The 16,360-nt window shown below is 37.7% G+C and overlaps 1 protein-coding gene across 1 annotated transcript in view; it reads right to left on the reverse strand.

The window, feature by feature from the left end:
* Positions 1 to 2,210: 2,210 nt before the first annotated feature.
* LOC308687131 (Fc receptor-like protein 2) overlaps positions 2,211 to 16,360 on the reverse strand; it is a 31,016-nt gene continuing 16,866 nt past the window's right edge. The window contains exons 6-9 of the mRNA XM_081359395.1: positions 8,652 to 8,930; positions 7,843 to 8,100; positions 4,715 to 4,813; positions 2,211 to 4,493 (exon numbers count right to left, since the gene is read on the reverse strand). Of these exons, the coding sequence (XP_081215521.1) occupies positions 4,438 to 4,493; positions 4,715 to 4,813; positions 7,843 to 8,100; positions 8,652 to 8,930 (692 nt within the window). The 3' untranslated portion in view covers positions 2,211 to 4,437. The remainder of the gene's footprint in view (positions 4,494 to 4,714; positions 4,814 to 7,842; positions 8,101 to 8,651; positions 8,931 to 16,360) is intronic.

Genomic DNA, 16,360 nt, shown 5'->3' on the forward strand with positions numbered 1-16,360 from the left:
CATGAGGCTCGAGCAATTGCTCAGAGGAAACTGGGAAAGTCACAGTGTAAGATGGAGAGGTTGTTTAACAAACAAGCAGTGGCTCGGAAATTTCAGGTTGGAGACCAAGTACTAGCTTTGTTGCCACTTGTAAGTAATCCTTTTCAAGCCCGTTTTGCAGGTCCTTATCCAGTCCTCAAATGCCTTTCTGGACAGAATTATCTTTTGAAAACCCCAGAACGACGCAAGGGAGTACAGGTTTGCCACATAAATCTTTTGAAGCCTTATTTTCCTTCTGCATCTTCTGTGGGGTTAGTAACCACTGTGTCAGATGATTCTTCACATTTGAGTGGGGAGGGAACTTCCTTTTCAGAGAGTTCCTCCTTGAATTGTATGGGGGATGATTGCGTTCATTTTCCTTCACGAGGAGTTGTCGAAGGACGATTGAATAACTCTGAGATGTATTCAAAATTGGCCCATCATTTACCCCATCTATCTCCCTCTGAGAAAAACGACATTCTTCAGTTAGTGGAGTCCTTTCCTCACTTGTTTTCTGATGTGCCTACTTGCACTACAGTGATTGAACATGATATTGATGTGGGTTCTGCTTCACCAATTAAGCAGCATGCGTATAGGGTAAACCCTGTGAAACGGGACTTGTTGAAAAAGGAGGTGACTTACTTATTAGATCATAATTTGGCTGAGTCCAGCTTTAGTGCTTGGAGTTCACCTTGTCTCCTTGTAAATAAGCCAGATGGATCCTACAGATTTTGTACAGACTATCGCAAGCTTAATTCTATCACTAAGCCGGACTGCTATCCTTTACCCCGCATAGATGATTGTGTGGATAGAGTGGGGTCTGCGAAGTTTGTGAGCAAATTTGACCTTTTAAAAGGGTACTGGCAGGTTCCACTGACTGTTAGAGCAAAGGAACTGTCTGCATTTGTGACACCTGACGACTTTCTCCAGTACCGTGTTATGCCATTTGGGGTTCGAAATGCTCCAGCCACCTTCCAGCGCCTTATAAATAAGGTGTTGTCTGGTTTATCTGACTGTGATGCTTATTTGGACGATGTGGTTTTGTATAGTTCATCTTGGTCAGATCACCTAGTCCAAATAAGGGAGTTATTTGTTCGTTTGACTGAGGCTTCTTTAACTTTAAATTTGGCAAAATGCGAATTTGGAAAAGCTACTGTTACCTATTTAGGTAAAATAGTAGGAAATGGACATGTTCGCCCCATTGAAGCTAAGATTGAGTCCATCTGTGCTTTTCCAGTGCCTACAAATCGCAAAGAATTGCGTAGGTTTCTAGGAATGGCCGGATATTATCGTGGGTTTTGCCCAAACTTTGCCTCTATTGTAGCACCCTTGACCGATCTTATAAGTACGAAAGTATCCTTTAATTGGACCACTGTTACCCAACAGGCATTTGATGGAGCCAAAGCACTGTTGGCTAGTGCTCCTGTGCTTGTTGCGCCAGATTTTTCTCAGCCTTTTTGTTTAGCTGTCGATGCCAGCGATACTGGAGCCGGAGCTGTTCTCCTACAGAGAAGTCAGGATGGAGTAGAACATCCAGTCTGTTATTTTTCAAAAAAATTCAATGTCCATCAGCGGGTTTACTCTGTTGTGGAAAAGGAGACACTTGCTCTTGTTTTGGCCATCCAACATTTTGAAATCTATCTGGGATCGTCTGCAAGTCCAATCGTGGTTTATACCGACCATAATCCTTTGGTGTTTTTACACCGAATGAAGGATCGTAATCAGAGGTTAATGCGGTGGAGTCTCTTCTTACAACCATTTTCCCTTGACATTAAACACATCCGGGGCAGTGAAAATGTCATCGCTGATGCCCTATCTCGAGCATGAGGATATATATTGTTGTTTCTCCTTTTTCCCTTTCTCTCTTCTCTTTCTATCCTGTTTCCTAGGGCCCAGGAAGCAGGAATTAGGAACCAAGTGGAGTGGGATCAATCGTGGAGAATTTGTTGTTGTTGGTTTTTTTTTTTTTGCATTCCTTAGAGGAATACATTTTGTGGGGGAGGTGTTACGCCTGCCTGTTTACCCCTACTGGCTCTGCTACACAGTGCAGACGTTAGTTGGGCAACAGGTGTATTCAATCCCTAATTAACTCACCATCGGTATAAAGACCTGTGACTTGGAGTGAGAGCTTGCTCACTTCGCTCACATTATTTCTTTTGTATCTTTGTTTTATCATATTTATTTTTAGTGTCAGATATTGTTTATTTAGTAACCACACGCGTGTGTTTTTCCCCTAGACGTCGGTTTCTTTTGATTGTTTAATACTGGTTTTGCTTGATTTGTTAATAAATTGTTTTTTTGTTAAAGCATTTGGTTGTTTGCCTCTTTTATGTTGCGGTATATGAGCCAGCCGTAACAGCATAAAAAAAATAATCGCAGCCTTTGCGATTTCATAATCGCGATTAAAGCTCCACTATGTAACTTTTGTATGTGACCACAAGAGGGCGCAGTTTCCAACAATAACAAAGGCGAAGCTTGATGACGCTATGAAGGAGGTGACGATGGGAGATGTCGTTTTTAATGCGTTTTCACCATAGCAATGTATCTAAATGGAATTAATGAATCATGATCACGGATGAGGTAATTTATTCGTTTTTGTATTACCTGTATGTCTGATCGTATTATTTTATGTCATCATAATTAATGAACTGCAAGGAACGTAAAATGTTATGCTATATTATCCCGTTACAACATACAGCTATTTGTCAAATGATTTGTTTGGTTTATGTTGTGCAGTTTTACGTTTTTATGGTTAATGCCGTGTTGTTTAACGTGTTCAAACCAATATCTAAAAGTAAATTTGAACGAACATTTGCAAGTAATGACTAAATATATTTTTTAACAACATATCCGATTGTATTTAATTGTACTGCCATAATCTCGGTCACCACACGTGATAAAAAGCCTTACCGAAGTACAAAGAGCAATATAACTTTGTTTATAAGTGCTATTATTGACAGTTGCATGTCTTACCTGTCTATCAATACACTCGCGAGAGCAGAGTCTCTGTCAAGTCCAAGATAGTCGCGCAGCTCTCTCCATCTCGAAAACGCCTGGCGATATTTATCCGGGTTTTATTCCTCCGTTTGTCACACAGTCCGTGACTCCGCGTGTATCCGAATATGGACGCTTCCGTTTTGTTGGCACTTCAATACTCGCCAAAGAGTAATCGTGATCCATAACAGCTATAACCATACAGTCTATGGCAATAACGCTATAACCACCACTTCCGCGTTTGACCGTGATATTCCGGTGTGGTGGGTCATATTTTTTATTTTATTCTTTTTTATTCTTTGTCAGACGTCTTTATTGTTTATTGTGATAAGAAAAAAAAAAAAACTCAATAAAGTTGTTGTAAAAAAAAAACAAAAAAAATCCGGTGTGGTGGAATATCCTATCACATGGTCGGAAAAAAAGGATAGAGCGGACATTGCGTCACTGAGGCGCGACATTTCTTTTCCGGGACGGCCAGTTATTTAAAATCGGAATTTCTCTGAAATAAAAAATCTTTGGAGACTTTTGAGATATTTTAAGTACACAACTGGAGGAAATATATCACACTGTCCAAGTTATTTTCGGAAATTTTATTACAAAATTCCTACATATTGGAGCTTTAATTGTGCAGCCCTAATTTGAATGAGGTTCAATGACTCCCTCATTAAGACAGTGATTTGCCGCCACCTACTGGAGGATTTCCACTGCACTCTGGAGAACAAGGGTACGTTTACATGAACACGATGTGCTAAAAACAGAAACGTTTTTTTTTCTTTGTACAGATGACAACGTTATCAAAAATATCCCTGTTCACACGGATTCCGTAAAAAAGACTAATAACGCTGTATTACGCATGCCAGACAAGTAGTTGGCGATGTGACTTTGTAAATGAAGACAACGGGACTGTGCATACACACATTATTTTACTATAGTTCACTCGAGCTGAGCGCACAGGCCTATAGACACAAATTACATAATCTATGATGTTTTTGTCCGATTTCCATTCTAAGGATGTTAATCTTGATAATACTGTATTATTACTTTGTCTTCTGGGAAAATTTCACCTTCACAAAGCCAGAAACATTCACTGTAATCCCAATCTTAGAATGTTCTCCTCTGATATAAAGTCAATTTTACTTCCTTTAAGAAAATGTCAAAACCTTTGAACACAAGGGCTTCGAAAACATATATCATCCTTGAGTCTGTTGTAAGGAACCTTTCATTTAAAAAAGCTTATATACTAAACACGCAATAGCCTACGCATGTGCATGATGTCACTGTTTTCACAAATTCACATTTTTTGTATTTACACGGAGATGATAAGGGTCTCGTTTTCAAAAACTTGCACTTTGAAACACGTTTTTAAAAGTTTGCGTTTTCAAAAAAAAGTATTTGGTCAGGCTCGTTTATTGCAGCTCATTAATATCAGGTTGGAGTTTCTTCCTCTCTTACGGTGAACTGACTTTGATCTTCAGTTGAAACTGTGAAATACACACAAAAAACATTTTCAACATTTAAACGGACATGTCTTATGTTTTTTTTTTTTTCCCCACTGCAGTTATTGCTTTCATGAATGTCCATTATCTGTTTAAAATATAGATTTATATAATATAAAAGACAGGCAGTAAAGGCAGATCTCTCAGTGAGAGGAGAGAGAGAGAGAGTTGTGTGTGTGTGTGTGTGTGTCAGACAGAAGTGTTACCTCTCGCTCTGTAACATTTGTAAAGCAGCACGACTGTCGCTAGCAGATACGGAGAAGCGGCCAGAAGAAAACTGAGGATTTTGAGGACAGAAATCTGACCTGAGAAACAGAAACACAAGAACATTATTCTGCAACAAAGTTTTGTGAGTGAATATAAAACAAAAATATTTTTCCTCCTGTCTCATCTTATTCCACCACCATTTCCCTTTCAGAGCTCTGTATTAAAGGAATAGTTCATTTAAATATTCATAATCTGCTGAAATTTACTGACATTCATTTTGAATTTCTTTCTTGTGTGGAACAAAAAATAGATTTCTAAATTTAAGTATATCTGATTGTGCTAAAGTGAAACTATTGCAAGTATATTTTAGGTACACTTTAAATATCTTGCATTCAAAGACTGATATTTTACAGAGATCATACTATCCTTACTATAATAATATAGGATTTTTTTCAGTTACATTGTATGGACAAAAACACAGATACATTTTTCCAAATAACTTATTTTATGTTCCACAGAAGAATAAAGTTATACATGTTTGGATGATATAAGGGTGAGTAAATAAATAAAAAACAAAAATAATTAATAATTAATGAAAAGTTGCGGGATGTTGTTTATAAGGTGTTTATTTCACTAAATCTCAGTATTGTCAGGATCACCAGCTGGAGAGCCCTTGATAAACACCAGAGGACACTCAATCCCAGACCAGTGCCACTCTGTCATGGACTTCATTACCCATAATCCTTTGCCCGAACTCATCAGCACTCATTGTTTTCAGCTGTGTCTCATTAACCTTGTTAGCTCACCCTTTATAAGCCTGGTCAATTCAGTCATTCATCGCTAAGTGTTGCATATGTCTTGACTGCATTTCTAAAACTTTGTTTCCTGATTCTCTGCTTGTTCAGTTGGATTTCTCTGTTCGCCTCAGCTCTTAACTCGGTTATTGTTTGTAGTGATGGCAAAATGAGGCTTCCTGAACCACTGAGTAGTGGTGGTGTAAGAAAAAATGATGTGGACATCGAAGATCTCAAAAATGAAGTTTTTTACAGTATAGCAGTGGCAAGGGACACAAAGCACCTTGGGTTCACCGGCGTCAGAATGAACCCAGAACGTCCAAATCTTAAAACTTTTATCCTGTTACAGTTTACAACTCTTAATGTAAATGAAGTTGCTCCTGTTGTGACAGCTGTGGTCTGTATGTTAATGAAGTTGTGACACCCCATTGTCTGAGAAGGTTCTCTGTGTCCCACACCCAGTCCCATTCTACAACTGACTACCATTTGCTCAGGATGTGATCAACCCAAATGGTCAAGAAACAATATAACTTGACTGCCGTAATCTCTATGATAATTAAGCCATTTTGGGGATGAGCTCATTCTAAAATATATTCAGGAGTGCAATCTGGGTCGAGGCAGACTACAATTTCTTACAGTGGTGAGATGAAGCCTCATGAAACATTGAAGCTTTTCAGCCCAGTGGTTCACTAAAGGGTTCATTTCTCGAGGCTTCATTTGCTCACACCACCTGGTGGTCAAAGAGTGTAAAACAAGCAGATCCATTACAGGTGACCTGATGTGATCTGTGATCAAGGCCGGACTTACCATTGAGCTTGACTGGTCTCTGCCTTTACACATTAATGTTTGTTTTATTTGTGCAGTTATATGCCAGTCAGAAATTATTAGCTGCTTTTCCACTGTCGAGCCAGTACGAGCGAGGGCTATAAGCCGGGGCTAATAGTTTCCGGCTGCGATCTTAGAGGCCATAATTAAACTGCATAAACTGGTATTTTTAATAATTTTACATATAAGAAGGATACACTAATTGAATCGCGTCTGCTCTGATTAATTTGAAATCGCTACTTTTAATTCTCATGTTCACGCCTCATTTTCTTTTCAGCGGATGACAGTTTCTATTAATGTTCCACTAAATAATGCGATCTGAAGAGTTTTGAGTCCTGCCCTGTCTGTGATACACTGTATTTTGCGCCAGTTAAGGCTTAGAAATAATTTAAAAAATATATATTCCCACATAGACTAATCTATTTATATGAATACAATGTGTATTTTATGATGGTATATAATGATTGTATTACATAACTGTGTAATAAATGTTGTAAGAGCCAATTTAATGTTTTCAATTTGTATTATTATTATTCTCATCTTTTATTCTGTTTTATGTGTAGTGCTGTATTATTCAAGAATTTACTTGAAGTTATCCTGTACTGCATTTACTCAAAGTTGTCCTTGTATATTTTACTTTAAGTTAGCTTTAAAGCCACTCCTCCTCATGTATTCATACAAGTATATGCTGTTTTAGCTAAAGGGATTGAAGAGAGGAAGGAGAAGCAGTTATCTCACCGTCTGGCTGTCAAATATGAGGAAATTGTCTAAATCGGAATATAAGGAAGATATTATACAGATTTAAAACATGTAAGATTCCTCAGGAATTGGAGACATTACATACTTGAGCGCGGTTTGGAAGATTTGGCCGAAAGAATTTCAAAGATGTTTCGTGTTTTTGCCTTTTTGTGTTTGTGAAAATGCGCAACTTTAACGGACTGGCCGTGTATTTTTGATGCAAAAGACACTTCAACTCCTAATAGAAGCAAGAAAAAGGTGGCTTATTCTTGTTTCTATAAATGTATTGGCTTGAACAAAAAAGGGGTTTCCAAATGTGTGTGAATCAATTATTTGGTCATAATACGCAGAAGGGCCAATATTATTATTCTAAAACTGGAAAGTGGCTGGGTTTAAACCATGAGTTTATATATCTGTCAAAATATTGTGCCAAGATTGAACCGCTTCCTGAACCAGTCATCAATGACGTCATTGGTCGAAAGCGATACAAGCCTCGATACGAGCTTCACTGAAAGCTTCCGGGATTTCTCGACACGCACTCCGAAGCCTCGGCACAGAACGTAACATCACTAATACTGTGTTTGGATCCTCAACCTTCGTGTCTCCGACCAGTACATGACAAGTATATTTTGCATGTGATTTGATGGTTATGCTTTCGTTTATGTGAAACAATAAACACTGATGTCAATAACTGATTTTGCTCCAGCAGAAATATGAGCCAGAGACTATAATATATAATAGTATATAATAATGGTGTGGCATCATCTCACCGTTAAAGACTTCACTGACTGAGATCCAGCTGTGGGGTGACTGTCCTCTCTCTGTTTTACAGTAGTAGAAACCCTCATGTGACTTTGAGACAGTAGTGATGCTCATCTCTCCTGTCGTCTGATTCTGGATCAGTGATCCGTCTTTATAGAAATCAGCGCTGAGGATCGGGGAGTTTGTAGATCGATGTAAACAGTGTAGAGTCAGAGTCTCTCCCTCAATCACAGGATCAACAGAACTCTCCAGAATCACCTCACCGTCTACAAACACAAGAGATACATCAACAGATGTAGTGACGATACAGGCTGTGTTAATCAGAGCCATACTTCAATTATTAATAAGATCTGGAGGGTCAAAATGTTCACTACCGTTAATCTGAGAAACTGATATTTTTATTCAGTAAGGATGCATTATCAAATGCATTGATCAAAAAAGACATTTATAATGTTACAAAAGTTTTATATTTCAAATAAATTGTTATTCAAACTTTCTATTCATCAAAGAAAAAATAAATGTTTTCCACATAAATATGAAGCAGCACAACTGTTTTCAACATTGATAATAATCATAAATGTTTCTTGAGCATTATATCATCATATTAGAGTGATTTCTGAAGGATCATTCAGCTTTGATCACAGGAATAAATTACATTATATTCACATAGAAAAGGGTTATTATAAAATATAAGTGTTATTATATAATCCAATACTTAATGATAATGTAGTATATTTTATTTTATTATAGAGTTGAAATCTTGATATTCAATGTGCTGGGGGGTAAAAATCGGATATTTTTAGTTAGTCTCTCTCACCTGTAACATTTACCCACAGTGCATCACTGTATTGTGTGTAATAGACTGGTTTCCCTCTTCCAGCTCTACACCAGTACTGGCCTCCATCAGACACTGAATCAATCTTCAGGCTGTAGGAGTTTGTTTCTGTCTTCTCTGTCTCAGGGTTCAGTGTGTGTTTGTACCAGTAAGAGTCCCAGTTTCCAGTGGACGGATCCATGCGACAGGTCAAAGTCACTGTGTTTCCAGTCAGTGCAGCTCCTGCAGGATCTGATGTGAGTTCAGGCTTCGGCTTTAGATCTGCAGGAGAACAACAACAGATTCAGAGCCTCAAGAGTCAGATAAATGAGCATTTTTAAATAATTTAAATAATTGCTTCAGTCCTCTTATTGGAACAGATGTGGCTGATATAGAAGTGAATAAGAAAAGAGTTGAGCTCCACATTACCCCTTCACTGTCACCCCTCTTTATCACATAGACATGAACATCACTATCCAAACTTAAATAGTTGTAAATCAAGAATGATTAGGAATATAGACCTATGACTGCTCTTGTTTTAAAGAAGACATTTGGAAGATTATTGTAGAAGTGAAAATCATAAAAGTGAAACAGAAAAAAAAGTTATAGAAGTTTGAGTTTATGAAAATGTATAATGTAAAAAATATTATTTATATAAAATATATATTTTTACAAAACATGTTTTACTTCAAAACTGCAAGAAAATCAAAGCCAAGTTGTGTTCCAAATTTTAGGTTGATATACTCTAGATCACACAATACTCTTAGATCGACTACAAAATTATACTGGTGTTCATGGACAAGCATTAAGCTGGTTCAGATCATACTTATCTGACCGCTCCAATTTTGTCTATTTGAATGGAGAAAAATCTGTCATAACTCCAGTAAACTATGGAGTGTCGCAGGGATCTGTGTTAGGCCCTCTATTATTCTCAATATACAGAGATATTAGAGATTGGCATGGAGTACTTTCCATAAGATCAACTCTCAATGCAAATCAAACTAGCTATTAGGCTAACTGAAATAAAACCATGCCAATCTCTAGGTATGGTGAAGGCTATGTGATGATGTGGGGCTGTTTTAATTCCAAAGGCCAAGGGAACTTTATCAGGATGCATTCTGCCCTACAAAGGCAAAAGACCTTAAGTCGCTAGAGTGTGGAACTGAGAAAATTGACTTTAAAGATTTTTAGTTGTCCCGTCAAATTAATTATAGGTAGGACACTGGAAATCTGGCAAATAGATGTTTTAGTAATGGAAATTATATACATAAAAAAATCTTGAGGTCAAACTTGACTTTTGACCACTATTTTAAAGTTACTGTACTCTGCCTTTGTATTGTCAGCAAAAAGTGAGAAGTCATGCCAAGGCAAAAGGCAGTAACTTCCACATTATCAATATTTGGTTGCTGATCACCATTAACAAAATCATTATAGCAACACCTGTATAAAATTTAGTGATCATGGCATTTATTTTGTATGATTTACAATTATTTATAGCCATCTACTTATTGCTAGCATGGGCTTTGGTTGCATTCTGATGGCATTATTAATACATTTGACATGACAAAATACCTCCATAGATGTATTAGTCCAGCATTGGCTCGACCGTGTTTAGGGCGGGGCTGAAGGCGCCGGCGAAGTTTTGGCACTCTGCCAGCTAGATGCACGAGTGTTTCAACCAGGTCCTGTACCCGAACTGAGTGAGGCGGGGCTTTAATTCTTGGTTGTATTCATCTGATACGGCAATGTGTAACGTTTTTCTGTCAACTCTGCATAATTCTTCGCGATCGATATAGCACGTTTGTCGACGGCGGGTTCAGACCATATCAAATGTTCTGACCGCAACTGTGCAGGACAAAGCTCTGAGGACATCAGAAGTTAGAGGGACTGATAAGCGTACAATCTGGTAGGTAGCATTATCTGATAGAACACCGGCACAGTAACTTCATATTGACGCGCGGCTAAACAAAGGCAGAGTACCGTAACTCCATTTCGAGCGTTCCAAAACAAAGCCAAAGAGCGGTAACTGATGTTACGGTGTTCTGCCTTTGTTTCTCATGGGCTTTTGGAAGTTACTGTTAAGACAATTCATTATTTTCTCGAAAAAACAACGGAATTGATTCAAGATACTTATCCACATGATAAAGGAGGTCTTGAATGTGCCAAAAATATAAATAACTCATTTTCGACCAAAAACGAAGTTACGGTCTTTTGCCTTTGCACGGCAGCATAGTATCCTGGATCCATGAAGTAACTGGCCTTTAAAAATAAAAATCTGCCTGGCTCTATGGGAATTTAACATAGGGGTGTCCAAACTTATGCACCCTGTATTTTAAGGAAGAATATTTATTTATTTACGATACATTATTCATTCACAAAGAAAATTGGTGTCCTTAAAGGTTGGATTTTTCCTAATTTTTTTTAATTAAGGCATTACGTTCAATTTCCAAAATATGATTTTTTATTCCTCTTTTTAATCAACTTTAGTATGGGTGTCTAAACTTATGCATAGCACTGTAGATGTATATGTGATCAGATATGGTACTGCATGTCAAGTCAAGTCAAGTATATTTGTATAGCGCTTTTCACAATACAGATTGTATCAAAGCAGCTTCACAGTATTAAATTAAAATAATACAACAAGGTTTGTTTCTAGTGAAATTTATTGATTGATAAAATAAAATTAAATATCCCCAAAATATCCCCAACTGAGCAAGCCAAAGGCAACAGTGGCAAGGAACCGAAAAACTCCATCAAGTGACCTAATGGTGTCCTAAAACTCCATCAGGTGACCTAATGGAGAAAAAAAAACCTTGGGAGAACCCAGGCTCAGTCGGGGGCCAGTTCTCCTCTGGCATTTATGAACTAGAGGCCGGATTGTAGTTTGAACTGTAAGATTAAGAATGTTATATGAATGCCTGGCTGAAGAGATGCGTCTTTAATCTAGTTTTAAACTGGGAGAGCGAGTCTGAGCAACGAACAGTATCAGGAAGACTATTCCAGAGTTTTGGAGCTAAATGTGAGATCCCTGTGGCACTCCATAGTTTACTGAAGTTATAATCGATTTTTCTTCATTTAAATAGACAAAAGGGTAGCGGTCAGATAAGTATGATCTGAACCAGCTTAATGCTTGTCCATGAACACCAGTATAATTTTGTAGTCGATCTAAGAGTATTGTATGATCTATAGTATCGAACGCAGCACTTAGATCAAGTAAAACTATTGAGATACAGCCTTGGTCAGAAGCTAAAAGTAAATCATTTGTGATTTTAACGAGCGCAGTTTCAGTGCTATGATGCGGCCTGAATCCTGACTGAAACTTTTCATAGATGTCATTTGCATGTGTAATACAATATTGTAGATATATTTACCCGTGCAACTTTGTGACATACTATCACGTGCACTAGTACCTAATAAGCACTAGCTAAAGAATGAGTACTAGGCAAGGCAGGTTTATTTATACAGCACATTTCATACACCATGGCAATTCAAAGTGCTTTACATAGAGATGAATAAAAATAATCACGAAATAAAAGCAGGGGAGATTAAAACAGTTATAAAAGGAATTAAAAGAGATAAATGATACAGTTATAAAATGAATTAGAGTAAAATGAATTAAAATAGTAAATAAACTTCTCATCTGGCAAAACACCGGTGTATCTTATTTTGACTGTGAGATTTCCCCATGACAGTCAGTATTCTTCTGTGGGTTTTCATATACCGTGGATTATCTGAGCAATCCAGATTAGTAATCTGAACCAATCCAGACCAGTAATCTGTACTAGTCACCACAGTGTTCCCTTGACCGTCATGAGTCAATCCCTCTCAAACTCCACCACAGAGAGGTGAACACTTGCTCACACTAGTAGCTCAAGAATAAGCACTAGTACTAAATGTAATCTAATACAGCGGTTCTCAACCTTCTGCAACTCATGGCCCATTAATGACTGATTAAAAACATTCTGAGGATCACCTTTCCAAATATGATAGTATGAACACAGAATAACAGAGAATTCAGAAAGTGCAATGATATACTCTGCTGTTAATCTGTTATGCCACTGTAACTCAAGTCAGCTATAGCTGAAAACTGGCCTTATATAAAAAGACTTGTCAGGTTTACTCAGTAACAATAACAGGCTAACACACCTGTAACAACAGGTCAGACACACAAGAGGGGAACATTCTCTCTATTCATTAGCAGAAATGTTCAACAAAGTTCATTCACCCCAGTTTACATACTGTAAGTATAATTTATCAAATACAATTAGCGATATTAACATGTTTAAAACAATATTCTTTTGGCTTCCCAACACAGCTCGGGTGTTTTGAGTTCAAATGTCTCTGCAGCTTTGATGGTTTTAGCGCCTCATTTGACAAACTTTCTCCACATTCAACACACTGCGCCTTCAGCTTAAGGGGATTTAACACCAGACTATCGGACTATGGAAAGCCAAAAGGGCCAAAAACACGTGAATTTTAACACGTCTACAACGCATATTTAACACGTATTTAAAAAACGCGTGAAATACACAGGAAAAATGAGTTTGAACGGGTCAGTGTCATTGGCTGCTGAAGACTTGGGTCTAACCATTTCTGTGAGCTTAGGGGGGTGTACCGTTCATAGACGAGGCTACCACCGTTTACATGCTATAGATCAGCTTATTCAGCCTATTTATTTTATCCTTTTTTGTATTTTTTTGGTATAGCCTATAGAAATAATATATTTAAATAGCAGTTTTATGAAAATTTTGATAAAAATAAAATTGCCTTGTTTTTCTCCACTCATGCCTTTTTGTAAATAAACACATTAGTGGAAATTCTAGCTTTACAGTCCAACTGAAATCAAAATTGACCTTATTTACTTTGTTAGCGCATATTACTAGTCTTGTGGTGAAAAATTAATCCGTGCAAGTTAATACACAGAAAAAAATTGTTTGCCGTCATAATCTTTAATCAAAGTCTGAAAAGTTACTTCCGGTCTGGAATGGCGTTCCTTCTCTAATGATGTAGGTTTGACAGCTTGGTTTGGGAAACGCTTAACCACTCCCCTCAAACCGTCAGTCTGTTATGAGTGAGAGATGGAGAGGAGGAGCGCTAGAGTAAAACCCTGCCCTCTATTCAATATTCCTTTTCACTGGGAAATATGTCACAACACTGGAGAAAAGTCGTTTGCAACTTCCGGTTCACGCGGACTTTAACATCAAAACATTGACATTTGTGTGGGAAAATCAGTTACATTGGAGGTAAGTAATCAATGCAGGATTAAGATACAGATCATTGTTATCAATATCTGTCTTTGGAAAACAACATGAGCTTTTGTTCTGCTAACATTTACAGCTGTCGCAAGCAGGCGGCGCTTATTGAAACCTTTTTGTTCAGAGATTGGGCACTCATCAGACAAACAGTAGGTACACAGGTGATATTATCAATTTCAATGAATTTAAAGACTTAAAGTATTTAATATGGTATTTAAGACTTTATATATAAGTATTTAAGACTTACAGGATTAGAATTAGAGCTTGTTGGTCAGGACAGGTATAACAGGTATATTTCACATGTATTAAACGTGTATTTAACGCACTGATTTGTCACGCGCAAACAACACGTATTTAACGCATATTTCACGTGTATTTAACGCATTAAAAATTAAAATATTGGTCGCCATAAACTGATAAACCATAAACTTTTGTAATATATATTAGTCTCAGTACCTGCCCTTATAAAGCCTAATGTAGCCTATTCAGCGTTGTATTTTCTCACCACACACTTCGAAGCTTTTGCTTGCACTCCCACATCTGCTTTTCAGAACACGATCCATATTACAGTAAAGTAATGTTACCGCATCTGATCGAACAAGCGGTCAATCTGACGTTGTGACGTGATTGGTGTTGTGATATTTAAACATAAATGAGCTTTTAAATAATGCATCTTAACTTAACTTGAGTGTTTTGGATCATATAAATACATAAGAACAATCAGATAATTAGAAAATAACAAGATTTGTCAATTAAAAAATAAAATAAAAATTAATTTGGGGGTAGTCTACCACTGCCTACACAGCCCACCAGATGGCACTCCGAGGCCCACGGCCCACCGGTTGAGAATCACTGGCCTAATCAATACTAGTATCTAAAAAATATGTAAAAATAATCAGTAGTTTGGGTGAGTATAATGCTTATTTTTCTCCCCGTTTTTTTTTTTCAGAGCTGAATATGATATTCTTCTTAATTTATTTATTTATTTATTTCCAAACATTAATACTATTGTAATGTCTGAAGAACAACAGAACAACTGAACACAAACACTCAAGCCAAACTCACTCGCTCGTTTCTCTATTCTATGGAAGCTTATGGGTAGCAATATTCAATTTGAAATGTAATATGCAAAATGACAATGCATTGGGTTGGTGGCGGGGCCAATTTCCTTCCAACACCTCAAAATACGCACCATAGCGGCGTATGTTTACCTGTTGCCCTGCCTTCACGCAGTGAGTGACAGGGCGGAACGGGCACGTGATCGGCTCAGAATGCATTTTCAAATTGCACATTGAATTTTGCTATATTCATTGCGTGACACTTAATGGAAATACAATCGCAAGTGTCTTAACTGTGAGTGTAAATGCAATTAAGAAAAAATAACATTTAAATTACAATTTTGCCACAGTTTTTGCTTGAACATGTTAAACATATCTAATCATTTCTGCAATACATTTTAAAGGAGACATATCATGCTTTTAAATTGTTCCTTTTTACATATAAATCATACATTTGTAGTCTATATAAAGCGGAACTGCAATGCTTGGGTCTGAATTCCTCATTATTATAGCTCCACAGGCCCCTTTTCTACCCCTTTTCTGATGTGCGTCTGAGAGCAACTCGTTTTGGTGCGGTCTCTTTAAATACAATTGAGACACTTCATACCCCGCCCCCTCCCCAGGTTGTAGCGGTGACACTCGGTTCAACTCCACCCCGTTCGGCCATTTTTGTAGTTTGATAGCAGAGATAAGATTATCTAGTGGCACAGAAACGTTTTATTCACACGTTATTAACAAAATGTCAACAATGGAAGACTTGTCCAGCCAGCCTTACATGTTCGAGCCAGAGTTGGAGCCGGAGCGAGATGAAAATGAAGACGACGAACCTGCAGAACAACGTCTTCATATGGATGTATCGCAATGGTGTGTTACTGTATTTACACATGAAACTTTGGTCTTCCGACCTTTTACCACCGTGTCGATTTATTTTGATTAATATGTGCGAGGGAGAGAGAGCAAGACAGCGTCTAGTTTGGAGACGGTAAAGTCTTGTTTACACTTTCGCCTTGCTCCGAAGAGAGAGAGTGTGCGCGCGCGACCGGGGTCTCTCTCTCTCTGCTCGTTCTTTCAGTTAAACATGTGCCCTGTCCTATTTGTTACAGTCTATGGCCCTGTCACAAGCGCGGCAGTTCATCTAGATTAGACGGTGTAATGAAGCGTGTGGGTTACTACATCCAACAACCGAACATTTTAACTTACCCTCTCGTAACTTCTGCATCCTTTAGCTTGGACTACAAAACTGCAGCGAGAAATAAAAATGGCGGATTGCTCGAAGTGGTGGGCCGGAAGTCAATTTCCTTATGTGGCAGTTCCGCTGCAAATACTGTGACGTAATAGTTCAAAAAACGTCATAGATAACAGCAAAATCGGAACAGGTTGAAAAATATGACCAAAACAG

The sequence above is a fragment of the Scardinius erythrophthalmus genome, assembly GCF_964197995.2.
Source record: "Scardinius erythrophthalmus genome assembly, chromosome: 2".
NCBI classification, from domain to species: domain Eukaryota; kingdom Metazoa; phylum Chordata; class Actinopteri; order Cypriniformes; family Leuciscidae; genus Scardinius; species Scardinius erythrophthalmus.